The 16422-nt window shown below is 50.3% G+C and overlaps 1 protein-coding gene across 1 annotated transcript in view; it reads left to right on the top strand.

Annotated features, from left to right (window-relative positions):
* Positions 1-16422, top strand: part of LOC138674972 (zinc finger CCCH-type antiviral protein 1-like) — an 81878-nt gene that overhangs the window by 50048 nt on the left and 15408 nt on the right. The window contains exons 10-11 of the mRNA XM_069762861.1: positions 15520-15694; positions 15775-15905. Of these exons, the coding sequence (XP_069618962.1) occupies positions 15520-15694; positions 15775-15905 (306 nt within the window). The remainder of the gene's footprint in view (positions 1-15519; positions 15695-15774; positions 15906-16422) is intronic.

Raw genomic sequence — 16422 nt, 5'->3', positions numbered from 1 at the left:
GATGGGGCTTTATATAGAGGAGCTGGAAGGAGTGATGAACTGCAGGATGGGACTGTATATAGAGGAGCTGAGAGGAGTGATGAACTGCAGGATGGGGCTGTATATAGAGGAGCTGAGAGGAGTGATGAACTGCAGGATGGGGCTGTATATAGAGGAGCTGAGAGGAGTGATGAACTGCAGGATGGGGCTGTATATAGAGGAGCTGAGAGGAGTGATGAACTGCAGGATGGGGCTGTATATAGAGGAGCTGAGAGGAGTGATGAACTGCAGGATGGGGCTGTATATAGAGGAGCTGGGAGGAGTGATGAACTGCAGGATGGGGCTGTATATAGAGGAGCTGGGAGGACTGATGAACTGCAGGATGGGGCTGTATATAGAGGAGCTGAGAGGAGTGATGAACTGCAGGATGGGGCTGTATATAGAGGAGCTGGAAGGAGTGATGAACTGCAGGATGGGGCTGTATATAGAGGAGCTGGGAGGAGTGATAAACTGCAGGATGGGGCTGTATATGGAGGAGCTGAGAGGAGTGATGAACTGCAGGATGCGGCTGTATATAGAGGAGCTGGAAGGAGTGATGAACTGCAGGATGGGACTGTATATAGAGGAGCTGAGAGGAGTGATGAACTGCAGGATGGGGCTGTATATAGAGGAGCTGGAAGGAGTGATGAACTGCAGGATGGGACTGTATATAGAGGAGCTGAGAGGAGTGATGAACTGCAGGATGGGGCTGTATATAGAGGAGCTGGGAGGAGTGATGAACTGCAGGATGGGACTGTATATAGAGGAGCTGAGAGGAGTGATGAACTGCAGGATGGGACTGTATATAGAGGAGCTGGGAGGAGTGATGAACTGCAGGATGGGGCTGTATACAGAGGAGCTGAGAGGAGTGATGAACTGCAGGATTGGACTGTATATAGAGGAGCTGAGAGGAGTGATGAACTGCAGGATGGGGCTGTATATAGAGGAGCTGGGAGGAGTGATGAACTGCAGGATGGGGCTGTATATGGAGGAGCTGAGAGGAGTGATGAACTGCAGGATGCGGCTGTATATAGAGGAGCTGAGAGGAGTGATGAACTGCGGGATGGGGCTGTATATAGAGGAGCTGGGAGGAGTGATGAACTGCAGGATGGGGCTGTATATAGAGGAGCTGAGAGGAGTGATGATCTGCAGGATGGGGCTGTATATAGAGGAGCTGGGAGGAGTGATGAACTGCAGGATGGGGCTGTATATAGAGGAGCTGGGAGGAGTGATGAACTGCAGGATGGGGCTGTATATAGAGGAGCTGGGAGGAGTGATGAACTGCAGGATGGGGCTGTATACAGAGGAGCTGAGAGGAGTGATGAACTGCAGGATGGGGCTGTATATAGAGGAGCTGGGAGGAGTGATGAACTACAGGATGGAGCTGTATACAGAGGAGCTGAGAGGAGTGATGAACTGCAGGATGGGGCTGTATATAGAGGAGCTGAGAGGAGTGATGAACTGCGGGATGGGGCTGTATATAGAGGAGCTGAGAGGAGTTATGAACTGCGGGATGGGGCTGTATATAGAGGAGCTGGGAGGAGTGATGAACTGCAGGATGGGGCTGTATATAGAGGAGCTGAGAGGAGTGATGATCTGCAGGATGGGGCTGTATATAGAGGAGCTGGGAGGAGTGATGAACTGCAGGATGGGGCTGTATATAGAGGAGCTGGGAGGAGTGATGAACTGCAGGATGGGGCTGTATATAGAGGAGCTGGGAGGAGTGATGAACTGCAGGATGGGACTGTATATAGAGGAGCTGAGAGGAGTGATGAACTGCAGGATGGGGCTGTAAATAGAGGAGCTGAGAGGAGTGATGAACTGCAGGATGGGGCTGTATATAGAGGAGCTGGGAGGAGTGATGAACTGCAGGATGGGGCTGTATATAGAGGAGCTGGGAGGAGTGATGAACTGCAGGATGGGGCTGTATATAGAGGAGCTGAGAGGAGTGATGATCTGCAGGATGGGGCTGTATATAGAGGAGCTGGGAGGAGTGATGAACTGCAGGATGGGGCTGTAAATAGAGGAGCTGGGAGGAGTGATGAACTGCAGGATGGAGCTGTATATAGAGGAGCTGAGAGGAGTGATGAACTGCAGGATGGGGCTGTATATAGAGGAGCTGGGAGGAGTGATGAACTGCAGGATGGGGCTGTATATAGAGGAGCTGGGAGGAGTGATGAACTGCAGGATGGGGCTGTATATAGAGGAGCTGGGAGGAGTGATGAACTGCAGGATGGGGCTGTATATGGAGGAGCTGAGAGGAGTGATGAACTGCAGGATGGGGCTGTATATAGAGGAGCTGGGAGGAGTGATGAACTGCAGGATGGGGCTGTATATAGAGGAGCTGAGAGGAGTGATGAACTGCAGGATGGGGCTGTAAATAGAGGAGCTGAGAGGAGTGATGAACTGCAGGATGGGGCTGTATATAGAGGAGCTGGGAGGAGTGATGAACTGCAGGATGGGGCTGTATATAGAGGAGCTGGGAGGAGTGATGAACTGCAGGATGGGGCTGTATACAGAGGAGCTGAGAGGAGTGATGAACTGCAGGATTGGACTGTATATAGAGGAGCTGGGAGGAGTGATGAACTGCAGGATGGGGCTGTATACAGAGGAGCTGAGAGGAGTGATGAACTGCAGGATGGGGCTGTATATAGAGGAGCTGGGAGGAGTGATGAACTGCAGGATGGGGCTGTATATGGAGGAGCTGAGAGGAGTGATGAACTGCAGGATGGGGCTTTATATAGAGGAGCTGGAAGGAGTGATGAACTGCAGGATGGGACTGTATATAGAGGAGCTGAGAGGAGTGATGAACTGCAGGATGGGGCTGTATATAGAGGAGCTGAGAGGAGTGATGAACTGCAGGATGGGGCTGTATATAGAGGAGCTGAGAGGAGTGATGAACTGCAGGATGGGGCTGTATATAGAGGAGCTGAGAGGAATGATGAACTGCAGGATGGGGCTGTATATAGAGGAGCTGAGAGGAGTGATGAACTGCAGGATGGGGCTGTATATAGAGGAGCTGGGAGGAGTGATGAACTGCAGGATGGGGCTGTATATAGAGGAGCTGGGAGGACTGATGAACTGCAGGATGGGGCTGTATATAGAGGAGCTGAGAGGAGTGATGAACTGCAGGATGGGGCTGTATATAGAGGAGCTGGAAGGAGTGATGAACTGCAGGATGGGGCTGTATATAGAGGAGCTGGGAGGAGTGATAAACTGCAGGATGGGGCTGTATATGGAGGAGCTAAGAGGAGTGATGAACTGCAGGATGCGGCTGTATATAGAGGAGCTGGAAGGAGTGATGAACTGCAGGATGGGACTGTATATAGAGGAGCTGAGAGGAGTGATGAACTGCAGGATGGGGCTGTATATAGAGGAGCTGGAAGGAGTGATGAACTGCAGGATGGGACTGTATATAGAGGAGCTGAGAGGAGTGATGAACTGCAGGATGGGGCTGTATATAGAGGAGCTGGGAGGAGTGATGAACTGCAGGATGGGACTGTATATAGATGAGCTGAGAGGAGTGATGAACTGCAGGATGGGACTGTATATAGAGGAGCTGGGAGGAGTGATGAACTGCAGGATGGGGCTGTATACAGAGGAGCTGAGAGGAGTGATGAACTGCAGGATTGGACTGTATATAGAGGAGCTGAGAGGAGTGATGAACTGCAGGATGGGGCTGTATATAGAGGAGCTGGGAGGAGTGATGAACTGCAGGATGGGGCTGTATATGGAGGAGCTGAGAGGAGTGATGAACTGCAGGATGCGGCTGTATATAGAGGAGCTGAGAGGAGTGATGAACTGCGGGATGGGGCTGTATATAGAGGAGCTGGGAGGAGTGATGAACTGCAGGATGGGGCTGTATATAGAGGAGCTGAGAGGAGTGATGATCTGCAGGATGGGGCTGTATATAGAGGAGCTGGGAGGAGTGATGAACTGCAGGATGGGGCTGTATATAGAGGAGCTGGGAGGAGTGATGAACTGCAGGATGGGGCTGTATATAGAGGAGCTGGGAGGAGTGATGAACTGCAGGATGGGGCTGTATACAGAGGAGCTGAGAGGAGTGATGAACTGCAGGATGGGGCTGTATATAGAGGAGCTGGAAGGAGTGATGAACTGCAGGATGGGGCTGTATATAGAGGAGCTGGGAGAAGTGATAAACTGCAGGATGGGGCTGTATATGGAGGAGCTAAGAGGAGTGATGAACTGCAGGATGCGGCTGTATATAGAGGAGCTGGAAGGAGTGATGAACTGCAGGATGGGACTGTATATAGAGGAGCTGAGAGGAGTGATGAACTGCAGGATGGGGCTGTATATAGAGGAGCTGGAAGGAGTGATGAACTGCAGGATGGGACTGTATATAGAGGAGCTGAGAGGAGTGATGAACTGCAGGATGGGGCTGTATATAGAGGAGCTGGGAGGAGTGATGAACTGCAGGATGGGACTGTATATAGAGGAGCTGAGAGGAGTGATGAACTGCAGGATGGGACTGTATATAGAGGAGCTGGGAGGAGTGATGAACTGCAGGATGGGGCTGTATACAGAGGAGCTGAGAGGAGTGATGAACTGCAGGATTGGACTGTATATAGAGGAGCTGAGAGGAGTGATGAACTGCAGGATGGGGCTGTATATAGAGGAGCTGGGAGGAGTGATGAACTGCAGGATGGGGCTGTATATGGAGGAGCTGAGAGGAGTGATGAACTGCAGGATGCGGCTGTATATAGAGGAGCTGAGAGGAGTGATGAACTGCGGGATGGGGCTGTATATAGAGGAGCTGGGAGGAGTGATGAACTGCAGGATGTGGCTGTATATAGAGGAGCTGAGAGGAGTGATGATCTGCAGGATGGGGCTGTATATAGAGGAGCTGGGAGGAGTGATGAACTGCAGGATGGGGCTGTATATAGAGGAGCTGGGAGGAGTGATGAACTGCAGGATGGGGCTGTATATAGAGGAGCTGGGAGGAGTGATGAACTGCAGGATGGGGCTGTATACAGAGGAGCTGAGAGGAGTGATGAACTGCAGGATGGGGCTGTATATAGAGGAGCTGGGAGGAGTGATGAACTGCAGGATGGAGCTGTATACAGAGGAGCTGAGAGGAGTGATGAACTGCAGGATGGGGCTGTATATAGAGGAGCTGAGAGGAGTGATGAACTGCAGGATGGGGCTGTATATAGAGGAGCTGAGAGGAGTTATGAACTGCGGGATGGGGCTGTATATAGAGGAGCTGGGAGGAGTGATGAACTGCAGGATGGGGCTATATATAGAGGAGCTGAGAGGAGTGATGATCTGCAGGATGGGGCTGTATATAGAGGAGCTGGGAGGAGTGATGAACTGCAGGATGGGGCTGTATATAGAGGAGCTGGGAGGAGTGATGAACTGCAGGATGGGGCTGTATATAGAGGAGCTGGGAGGAGTGATGAACTGCAGGATGGGGCTGTATATAGAGGAGCTGGGAGGAGTGATGAACTGCAGGATGGGGCTGTATACAGAGGAGCTGAGAGGAGTGATGAACTGCAGGATGGGGCTGTATACAGAGGAGCTGGGAGGAGTGATGAACTGCATGATGGAGCTGTATACAGAGGAGCTGAGAGGAGTGATGAACTGCAGGATGGGGCTGTATATAGAGGAGCTGAGAGGAATGATGAACTGCAGGATGGGGCTGTATACAGAGGAGCTGAGAGGAGTGATGAACTGCAGGATGGGGCTGTATATAGAGGAGCTGGGAGGAGTGATGAACTGCAGGATGGGGCTGTATATAGAGGAGCTGGGAGGACTGATGAACTGCAGGATGGGGCTGTATATAGAGGAGCTGAGAGGAGTGATGAACTGCAGGATGGGGCTGTATATAGAGGAGCTGGAAGGAGTGATGAACTGCAGGATGGGGCTGTATATAGAGGAGCTGGGAGGAGTGATAAACTGCAGGATGGGGCTGTATATGGAGGAGCTAAGAGGAGTGATGAACTGCAGGATGCGGCTGTATATAGAGGAGCTGGAAGGAGTGATGAACTGCAGGATGGGACTGTATATAGAGGAGCTGAGAGGAGTGATGAACTGCAGGATGGGGCTGTATATAGAGGAGCTGGAAGGAGTGATGAACTGCAGGATGGGACTGTATATAGAGGAGCTGAGAGGAGTGATGAACTGCAGGATGGGGCTGTATATAGAGGAGCTGGGAGGAGTGATGAACTGCAGGATGGGACTGTATATAGAGGAGCTGAGAGGAGTGATGAACTGCAGGATGGGACTGTATATAGAGGAGCTGGGAGGAGTGATGAACTGCAGGATGGGGCTGTATACAGAGGAGCTGAGAGGAGTGATGAACTGCAGGATTGGACTGTATATAGAGGAGCTGAGAGGAGTGATGAACTGCAGGATGGGGCTGTATATAGAGGAGCTGGGAGGAGTGATGAACTGCAGGATGGGGCTGTATATGGAGGAGCTGAGAGGAGTGATGAACTGCAGGATGCGGCTGTATATAGAGGAGCTGAGAGGAGTGATGAACTGCGGGATGGGGCTGTATATAGAGGAGCTGGGAGGAGTGATGAACTGCAGGATGGGGCTGTATATAGAGGAGCTGAGAGGAGTGATGATCTGCAGGATGGGGCTGTATATAGAGGAGCTGGGAGGAGTGATGAACTGCAGGATGGGGCTGTATATAGAGGAGCTGGGAGGTGTGATGAACTGCAGGATGGGGCTGTATATAGAGGAGCTGGGAGGAGTGATGAACTGCAGGATGGGGCTGTATACAGAGGAGCTGAGAGGAGTGATGAACTGCAGGATGGGGCTGTATATAGAGGAGCTGGAAGGAGTGATGAACTGCAGGATGGGGCTGTATATAGAGGAGCTGGGAGAAGTGATAAACTGCAGGATGGGGCTGTATATGGAGGAGCTAAGAGGAGTGATGAACTGCAGGATGCGGCTGTATATAGAGGAGCTGGAAGGAGTGATGAACTGCAGGATGGGACTGTATATAGAGGAGCTGAGAGGAGTGATGAACTGCAGGATGGGGCTGTATATAGAGGAGCTGGAAGGAGTGATGAACTGCAGGATGGGACTGTATATAGAGGAGCTGAGAGGAGTGATGAACTGCAGGATGGGGCTGTATATAGAGGAGCTGGGAGGAGTGATGAACTGCAGGATGGGACTGTATATAGAGGAGCTGAGAGGAGTGATGAACTGCAGGATGGGACTGTATATAGAGGAGCTGGGAGGAGTGATGAACTGCAGGATGGGGCTGTATACAGAGGAGCTGAGAGGAGTGATGAACTGCAGGATTGGACTGTATATAGAGGAGCTGAGAGGAGTGATGAACTGCAGGATGGGGCTGTATATAGAGGAGCTGGGAGGAGTGATGAACTGCAGGATGGGGCTGTATATGGAGGAGCTGAGAGGAGTGATGAACTGCAGGATGCGGCTGTATATAGAGGAGCTGAGAGGAGTGATGAACTGCGGGATGGGGCTGTATATAGAGGAGCTGGGAGGAGTGATGAACTGCAGGATGTGGCTGTATATAGAGGAGCTGAGAGGAGTGATGATCTGCAGGATGGGGCTGTATATAGAGGAGCTGGGAGGAGTGATGAACTGCAGGATGGGGCTGTATATAGAGGAGCTGGGAGGAGTGATGAACTGCAGGATGGGGCTGTATATAGAGGAGCTGGGAGGAGTGATGAACTGCAGGATGGGGCTGTATACAGAGGAGCTGAGAGGAGTGATGAACTGCAGGATGGGGCTGTATATAGAGGAGCTGGGAGGAGTGATGAACTGCAGGATGGAGCTGTATACAGAGGAGCTGAGAGGAGTGATGAACTGCAGGATGGGGCTGTATATAGAGGAGCTGAGAGGAGTGATGAACTGCAGGATGGGGCTGTATATAGAGGAGCTGAGAGGAGTTATGAACTGCGGGATGGGGCTGTATATAGAGGAGCTGGGAGGAGTGATGAACTGCAGGATGGGGCTATATATAGAGGAGCTGAGAGGAGTGATGATCTGCAGGATGGGGCTGTATATAGAGGAGCTGGGAGGAGTGATGAACTGCAGGATGGGGCTGTATATAGAGGAGCTGGGAGGAGTGATGAACTGCAGGATGGGGCTGTATATAGAGGAGCTGGGAGGAGTGATGAACTGCAGGATGGGGCTGTATATAGAGGAGCTGGGAGGAGTGATGAACTGCAGGATGGGGCTGTATACAGAGGAGCTGAGAGGAGTGATGAACTGCAGGATGGGGCTGTATACAGAGGAGCTGGGAGGAGTGATGAACTGCATGATGGAGCTGTATACAGAGGAGCTGAGAGGAGTGATGAACTGCAGGATGGGGCTGTATATAGAGGAGCTGAGAGGAGTGATGAACTGCAGGATGGGGCTGTATATAGAGGAGCTGAGAGGAGTGATGAACTGCAGGATGGGGCTGTATATAGAGGAGCTGGGAGGAGTGATGAACTGCAGGATGGGGCTGTATATAGAGGAGCTGGGAGGAGTGATGAACTGCAGGATGGGGCTGTATACAGAGGAGCTGAGAGGAGTGATGAACTGCAGGATTGGACTGTATATAGAGGAGCTGGGAGGAGTGATGAACTGCAGGATGGGACTGTATACAGAGGAGCTGAGAGGAGTGATGAACTGCAGGATGGGGCTGTATACAGAGGAGCTGGGAGGAGTGATGAACTGCAGGATGGGGCTGTATATGGAGGAGCTGAGAGGAGTGATGAACTGCAGGATGGGGCTTTATATAGAGGAGCTGGAAGGAGTGATGAACTGCAGGATGGGATTGTATATAGAGGAGCTGAGAGGAGTGATGAACTGCAGGATGGGGCTGTATATAGAGGAGCTGAGAGGAGTGATGAACTGCAGGATGGGGCTGTATATAGAGGAGCTGAGAGGAGTGATGAACTGCAGGATGGGGCTGTATATAGAGGAGCTGGGAGGAGTGATGAACTGCAGGATGGGGCTGTATATAGAGGAGCTGGGAGGAGTGATGAACTGCAGGATGGGGCTGTATATAGAGGAGCTGAGAGGAGTGATGAACTGCAGGATGGGGCTGTATATAGAGGAGCTGGAAGGAGTGATGAACTGCAGGATGGGGCTGTATATAGAGGAGCTGGGAGGAGTGATAAACTGCAGGATGGGGCTGTATATGGAGGAGCTGAGAGGAGTGATGAACTGCAGGATGCGGCTGTATATAGAGGAGCTGGAAGGAGTGATGAACTGCAGGATGGGACTGTATATAGAGGAGCTGAGAGGAGTGATGAACTGCAGGATGGGGCTGTATATAGAGGAGCTGGGAGGAGTGATGAACTGCAGGGTGGGGCTGTATATAGAGGAGCTGAGAGGAGTGATGAACTGCAGGATGGGGCTGTATACAGAGGAGCTGAGAGGAGTGATGAACTGCAGGATGGGGCTGTATATAGAGGAGCTGGGAGGAGTGATGAACTGCAGGATGGGACTGTATATAGAGGAGCTGGGAGGAGTGATGAACTGCAGGATGGGCCTGTATATAGAGGAGCTGGGAGGAGTGATGAACTGCAGTATGGGGCTGTATATAGAGGAGCTGAGAGGAGTGATGAACTGCAGGATGGGACTGTAAATAGAGGAGCTGAGAGGAGTGATGAACTGCAGGATGGGGCTGTATATAGAGGAGCTGGGAGGAGTGATGAACTGCAGGATGGGGCTGTATATAGAGGAGCTGGGAGGAGTGATGAACTGCAGGATGGGGCTGTATATAGAGGAGCTGGGAGGAGTGATGAACTGCAGGATGGGGCTGTATACAGAGGAGCTGAGAGGAGTGATGAACTGCAGGATGCGGCTGTATATAGAGGAGCTGGGAGGAGTGATGAACTGCAGGATGGGGCTGTATATAGAGGAGCTGGGAGGAGTGATGAACTGCAGGATGGGGCTGTATACAGAGGAGCTGAGAGGAGTGATGAACTGCAGGATTGGACTGTATATAGAGGAGCTGGGAGGAGTGATGAACTGCAAGATGGGGCTCTATACAGAGGAGCTGAGAGGAGTGATGAACTGCAGGATGGGGCTTTATATAGAGGAGCTGGAAGGAGTGATGAACTGCAGGATGGGACTGTATATAGAGGAGCTGAGAGGAGTGATGAACTGCAGGATGGGGCTGTATATAGAGGAGCTGAGAGGAGTGATGAACTGCAGGATGGGGCTGTATATAGAGGAGCTGAGAGGAGTGATGAACTGCAGGATGGGGCTGTATATAGAGGAGCTGAGAGGAGTGATGAACTGCAGGATGGGGCTGTATATAGAGGAGCCGAGAGGAGTGATGAACTGCAGGATGGGGCTGTATATAGAGGAGCTGAGAGGAGTGATGAACTGCAGGATGGGGCTGTATATAGAGGAGCTGGAAGGAGTGATGAACTGCAGGATGGGACTGTATACAGAGGAGCTGAGAGGAGTGATGAACTGCAGGATGGGGCTTTATATAGAGGAGCTGGAAGGAGTGATGAACTGCAGGATGGGACTGTATATAGAGGAGCTGAGAGGAGTGATGAACTGCAGGATGGGGCTGTATATAGAGGAGCTGAGAGGAGTGATGAACTGCAGGATGGGGCTGTATATAGAGGAGCTGAGAGTAGTGATGAACTGCAGGATGGGGCTGTATATAGAGGAGCTGAGAGGAGTGATGAACTGCAGGATGGGGCTGTATATAGAGGAGCTGAGAGGAGTGATGAACTGCAGGATGGGGCTGTATATAGAGGAGCTGGGAGGAGTGATGAACTGCAGGATGGGGCTGTATATAGAGGAGCTGGGAGGAGTGATGAATTGCAGGATGGGGCTGTATATAGAGGAGCTGAGAGGAGTGATGAACTGCAGGATGGGGCTGTATATAGAGGAGCTGGAAGGAGTGATGAACTGCAGGATGGGGCTGTATATAGAGGAGCTGGGAGGAGTGATAAACTGCAGGATGGGGCTGTATATGGAGGAGCTGAGAGGAGTGATGAACTGCAGGATGCGGCTGTATATAGAGGAGCTGGAAGGAGTGATGAACTGCAGGATGGGACTGTATATAGAGGAGCTGAGAGGAGTGATGAACTGCAGGATGGGGCTGTATATAGAGGAGCTGGGAGGAGTGATGAACTGCAGGATGGGGCTGTATATAGAGGAGCTGAGAGGAGTGATGAACTGCAGGATGGGGCTGTATACAGAGGAGCTGAGAGGATTGATGAACTGCAGGATGGGGCTGTATATAGAGGAGCTGGGAGGAGTGATGAACTGCAGGATGGGACTGTATATAGAGGAGCTGGGAGGAGTGATGAACTGCAGGATGGGCCTGTATATAGAGGAGCTGGGAGGAGTGATGAACTGCAGTATGGGGCTGTATATAGAGGAGCTGAGAGGAGTGATGAACTGCAGGATGGGGCTGTAAATAGAGGAGCTGAGAGGAGTGATGAACTGCAGGATGGGGCTGTATATAGAGGAGCTGGGAGGAGTGATGAACTGCAGTATGGGGCTGTATATAGAGGAGCTGGGAGGAGTGATGAACTGCAGGATGGGGCTCTATACAGAGGAGCTGAGAGGAGTGATGAACTGCAGGATTGGACTGTATATAGAGGAGCTGGGAGGAGTGATGAACTGCAGGATGGGGCTGTATATAGAGGAGCTGGGAGGAATGATGAACTGCAGGATTGGACTGTATATAGAGGAGCTGGGAGGAGTGATGAACTGCAGGATGGAGCTGTATACAGAGGAGCTGAGAGGAGTGATGAACTGCAGGATTGGGCTGTATATAGAGGAGCTGAGAGGAGTGATGAACTGCAGGATGGGGCTGTATATAGAGGAGCTGGGAGGAGTGATGAACTGCAGGATGGGGCTGTATATAGAGGAGCTGAGAGGAGTGATGAACTGCAGGATGGGGCTGTATATAGAGGAGCTGGGAGGAGTGATGAACTGCAGGATGGGGCTGTATACAGAGGAGCTGAGAGGAGTGATGAACTGCAGGATGGGGCTGTATATAGAGGAGCTGGGAGGAGTGATGAACTGCAGGATGGGGCTGTATATAGAGGAGCTGAGAGGAGTGATAAACTGCAGGATGGGGCTGTATATAGAGGAGCTGGAAGGAGTGATGAACTGCAGGATGGGACTGTATATAGAGGAGCTGAGAGGAGTGATAAACTGCAGGATGGGGCTGTATATAGATGAGCTGGGAGGAGTGATGAACTGCAGGATGGGGCTGTATACAGAGGAGCTGAGAGGAGTGATGAACTGCAGGATTGGACTGTATATAGAGGAGCTGAGAGGAGTGATGAACTGCAGGATGGGGCTGTATATAGAGGAGCTGGGAGGAGTGATGAACTGCAGGATGGGGCTGTATATAGAGGAGCTGAGAGGAGTGATGAACTGCAGGATGGGGCTGTATATAGAGGAGCTGAGAGGAGTGATGAACTGCAGGATGGGGCTGTATATAGAGGAGCTGGGAGGAGTGATGAACTACAGGATGGGGCTGTATATGGAGGAGCTGAGAGGAGTGATGAACTGCAGGATGGGGCTGTATATAGAGGAGCTTAGAGGAGTGATGAACTGCAGGATGGGGCTGTATATAGAGGAGCTGGGAGGAGTGATGAACTACAGGATGGGGCTGTATATAGAGGAGCTGGGAGGAGTGATGAACTGCAGGATGGAGCTGTATATGGAGGAGCTGAGAGGAGTGATGAACTGCAGGATTGGACTGTATATAGAGGAGCTGAGAGGAGTGATGAACTGCAGGATGGGGCTGTATATAGAGGGGCTCAGAGGAGTGTATTGTAGAATTTTATTATAAACTGGTAAGGGGTGATTAATTACAATTGTTTTCCAGTGGACAACAAGATACGTAACTGTTGTCTAGAGGAACACATCATCAGAGTTTTCTTTGATGATGCGCTCTACTAATCATCTGACTGTTGCAGCCAATCAAAAGCTTCAACGCCCCTGCTGACTTCAAAACAGAGCAGGCATCATTATCTGTGTGCAGTTTCAGGTTTCGTATATTCACTTTACACAGGGTAGGGTTCCCATCTGGAAGATAACACAATGGACAGTCAGGAGATGTGTGATAGTCTAGTGGCAGTGGAAGCTCAGTACAGAACATGATGGACAGGCAGGCAGAAGATGTCCGGTTGTGAACACTGGCAGCAGCACATTGTACAACATAATAGACATGCAGACAATGTGTGGCCATCTAGCGGCAGTGTTAACAGCACAGCAGCATAGTCTAGAACATGATGGAAGGCGGCAGCAGTACAGAATAGAACATGATCGACAAGCAAGAGATGACTGATTGTGTAGAGCAGCAGAACATGATTGACATGCAGGTAGATGTTATAGCCAATCACTGGCATCTGCTGAAGGTGTATGAAAATCTTCACTGATATATGTCTGATACATGTTCACAAAAGAAAATCTTGTCTGCTCGTGTGTGACAAAGTCATGTGCTGCACTGACTATCCTTTTCTATAGTACACCCACGGAAACTTCGCAAATATTTGCCATTGGCCCAATTTGCAGACGTAGAAGGGTCAGGTCTCAAGGAATCGACTAGAGAATGGACAGTCCATACGATTAACCCTAGCTGTTCAGGCGGAGCATCTCTGTTTGCTAACATGCATTAGGTCGGTTAAGTAGCCGATAAAACATTTGGTCCATTGTCAGGAAATCAAGCAAGGGAGTCACGTAGATATCCATCGGCTGTTACCATGTTGTCACGAACCAGCACTGCTTCCACTACTCGGTCGGATATTGGGGAACTTACAGTGAATGTATGGTATATATACATCCGATTCCAATTCACGTAATAGATATATATTCCCTGATACAGTCACTGCCATCTCCAAAATAATCCAAGGAAACTCACTGCCACCACCAATCGTTTATACAGGTCTATTAGACACCAGATACAGGTACCGTATGGCTTCAGGGGTGCGGTTTAAAGAACAAGAGGAACAGAGCTATTAAGTGTTGTATTTATTCCAAAAAGTAGGCTGTGATTATAAAAATATACAAAAGATATTACAAAAGAGGACTAAACAATACAGCGTATACAGTTACATGAAATAAAAAGGAATATGAAAGAATAGAACTAAACCTGTGGTCGCAGGAATGGCTCTGATCTTTTTGGAGGGAATCTCTCCTTTGATAATTGTGCAGAACTACAGCGAACTGTATCTTCCAGGATTGAACAATGATAATATTCCAAAATCTGCAATTATTAGATAAAAGTCACACCCAGATACCTCTCATCGATGATCTCAGAGGGGGCTGGTTAATGGGATCTGGCTCCGGTTTCAAAAAAATTAATTGACCCCCAACTTTCAGGATATCTGCCCACCTGGATGTCCTAGACGGGGGAAGTACGCATCTTCTCCTGTCATGTCCCGGTGCGCTACGTGAAAGAGTGGGTCCTGGCAGGGTGTTGGTGTTAGTGTTGTGTGGGCCTTGAGCCAGCTTTGAAACTGGTGTTGGCTGGCCACGACCACACATTTCACTTTCACAGACTAATAAAGGAGACTTCCATTCAAACATGGGGACTTTACTGAACTTGATAAAGGTTATGTACAAGGGATGGTGGGTACACAGGCTTACCAGCAGGAAGCCTTTCCATTCCCAGTGTACTGTATCTTTCCTCGTAGGCTGCTCCTGGACTCTATCTTATCAGTTTCGTCTCTACGTCACCACAACCCATCTTCTAGGCCACAATTCTGATCAGCGAGTTTCTCTTTACCCGATCAACGGTTCCGCGTCCTATCACTATGGACGCCCTGGATCTACCACTCGCGATCCCCCACTGGTGCCAAGCTCTCCGTCCTCTTCAAGCCCATTACCTTCGGCACGAGCAAGCTCCCAGGATTCTCATCACTCGGCATCTTATCCATTAATTCCTTCTGGAAGGTTTCTCAGTTTCGTCAGTAACTTTCTTTAGGATCTTTGTATTCCTCGCTCCAGTGGCTTCATTGGAGCACTGGACACTTGTTGCCCTCCAAACTCCTAACTAACTCTATCTAGGAAGCACAGTCCTGTCCCTATCAATAAGCCCTCTCCCTGTGGGCTAGTCCCAGCACTTAACTACTTCCCACTCTGTTGTCTGTTGCTGGGCAGAACTCCTTTACACTACACATTATACTTACAATACTTATATTATACCTTTCTTCATCACTTCCTGCATTACTATACATAATGTGCATTACACTTCAGCACTTATCACACTCGGCCTTAATACGTCACACCGGAACATTGTCCTGAACTCTGGATAAGAACTTGCAGCTGTTGGCACAACCAGAAGATTCTATGTCCCACTGAATGTCTGAAGAGTTACCATCCCCCATAATATACCCGTTCTACAGTATAGATCTAAATACCATCCATAATTCTCAGATTATAAAAACAATCCCTGGGTATACAGCCGTGGGCAAGTCATGAAGTATGAGACGTGACTGATAGTCTGGATGTCTCACTTACTGGACTAGACAGCGCTCTGTCGCCATTTTATCATTAAACTTTTTTTTATCCTTTCAGCACAAGATCGGCAGCAGCTAAATCACTCTTAAAATTAAGAAAGGCCCGCCGAAAATTAAGAAAGTCCCGCCAGAGATCAGAAACGTCCCCAGTAAAATTAGAAAAGTCCTCCCTGAACACTGACGTCTACCCCAAGAGCTGGGACCCTGAGGCCATGCCGGAGATCGGCTGTAAGGTAATGTGCGGAGCCCCTATGACATGTGACTGGAGGACAAGGGACAGGAGAGGTCACGCATCTTCTTCTATCCTCTGTAGAAAGTTCTTGTCTCGGACACATCCATCGAGTTCTCAGAAATTGTCAGCAGCTTCTCCAAGACGGTCAGCGGGTACGAGGTGAAGAAGATATGGCGTCTCCAGAACCCATCTCTGTGGCAAGTGTTCCAGTGGTACGTCCGCTCTTCACCCTCACATCTGGCAGGAGGTTAATATGGGCCCCAGGAAGGGAGAAGTAGATTATAAGAGGCAGCACTGTACCAGGAAGCTCATGATTGTCCCATCCCTTCACAATGGCTGGCAGGGCCTCACAGATAGAGGATGTCCCTGCTCTCCATGGCGTCGTTCACTATAGGTGGCAGGACCTTACAGATAGAGGATGTCCCTGCTCTCCATGGCGTCATTCACTATAGGTGGCAGGACCTTACAGATAGAGGATGTCCCTGCTCTCCATGGCACCATTCACTATGGGTGGCAGGACCTTACAGATAGAGGATGTCCCTGCTCTCCATGGCGCCATTCACTATGGGTGGCTGGACCTTACAGATAGAGGATGTCCCTGCTCTCCATGGCGCCATTCACTATAGGTGGCAGGACCTTACAGATAGAGGATGTCCCTGCTCTCCATGGCACCATTCACTATGGGTGGCAGGACCTTACAGATAGAGGATGTCCCTGCTCTCCATGGCG

The sequence above is a fragment of the Ranitomeya imitator genome, chromosome 4 (assembly GCF_032444005.1).
Source record: "Ranitomeya imitator isolate aRanImi1 chromosome 4, aRanImi1.pri, whole genome shotgun sequence".
NCBI classification, from domain to species: domain Eukaryota; kingdom Metazoa; phylum Chordata; class Amphibia; order Anura; family Dendrobatidae; genus Ranitomeya; species Ranitomeya imitator.
The sequence above is the reverse complement of the archived record's forward strand: the minus strand, read 5'-3'. Positions and strand labels throughout refer to the sequence as shown.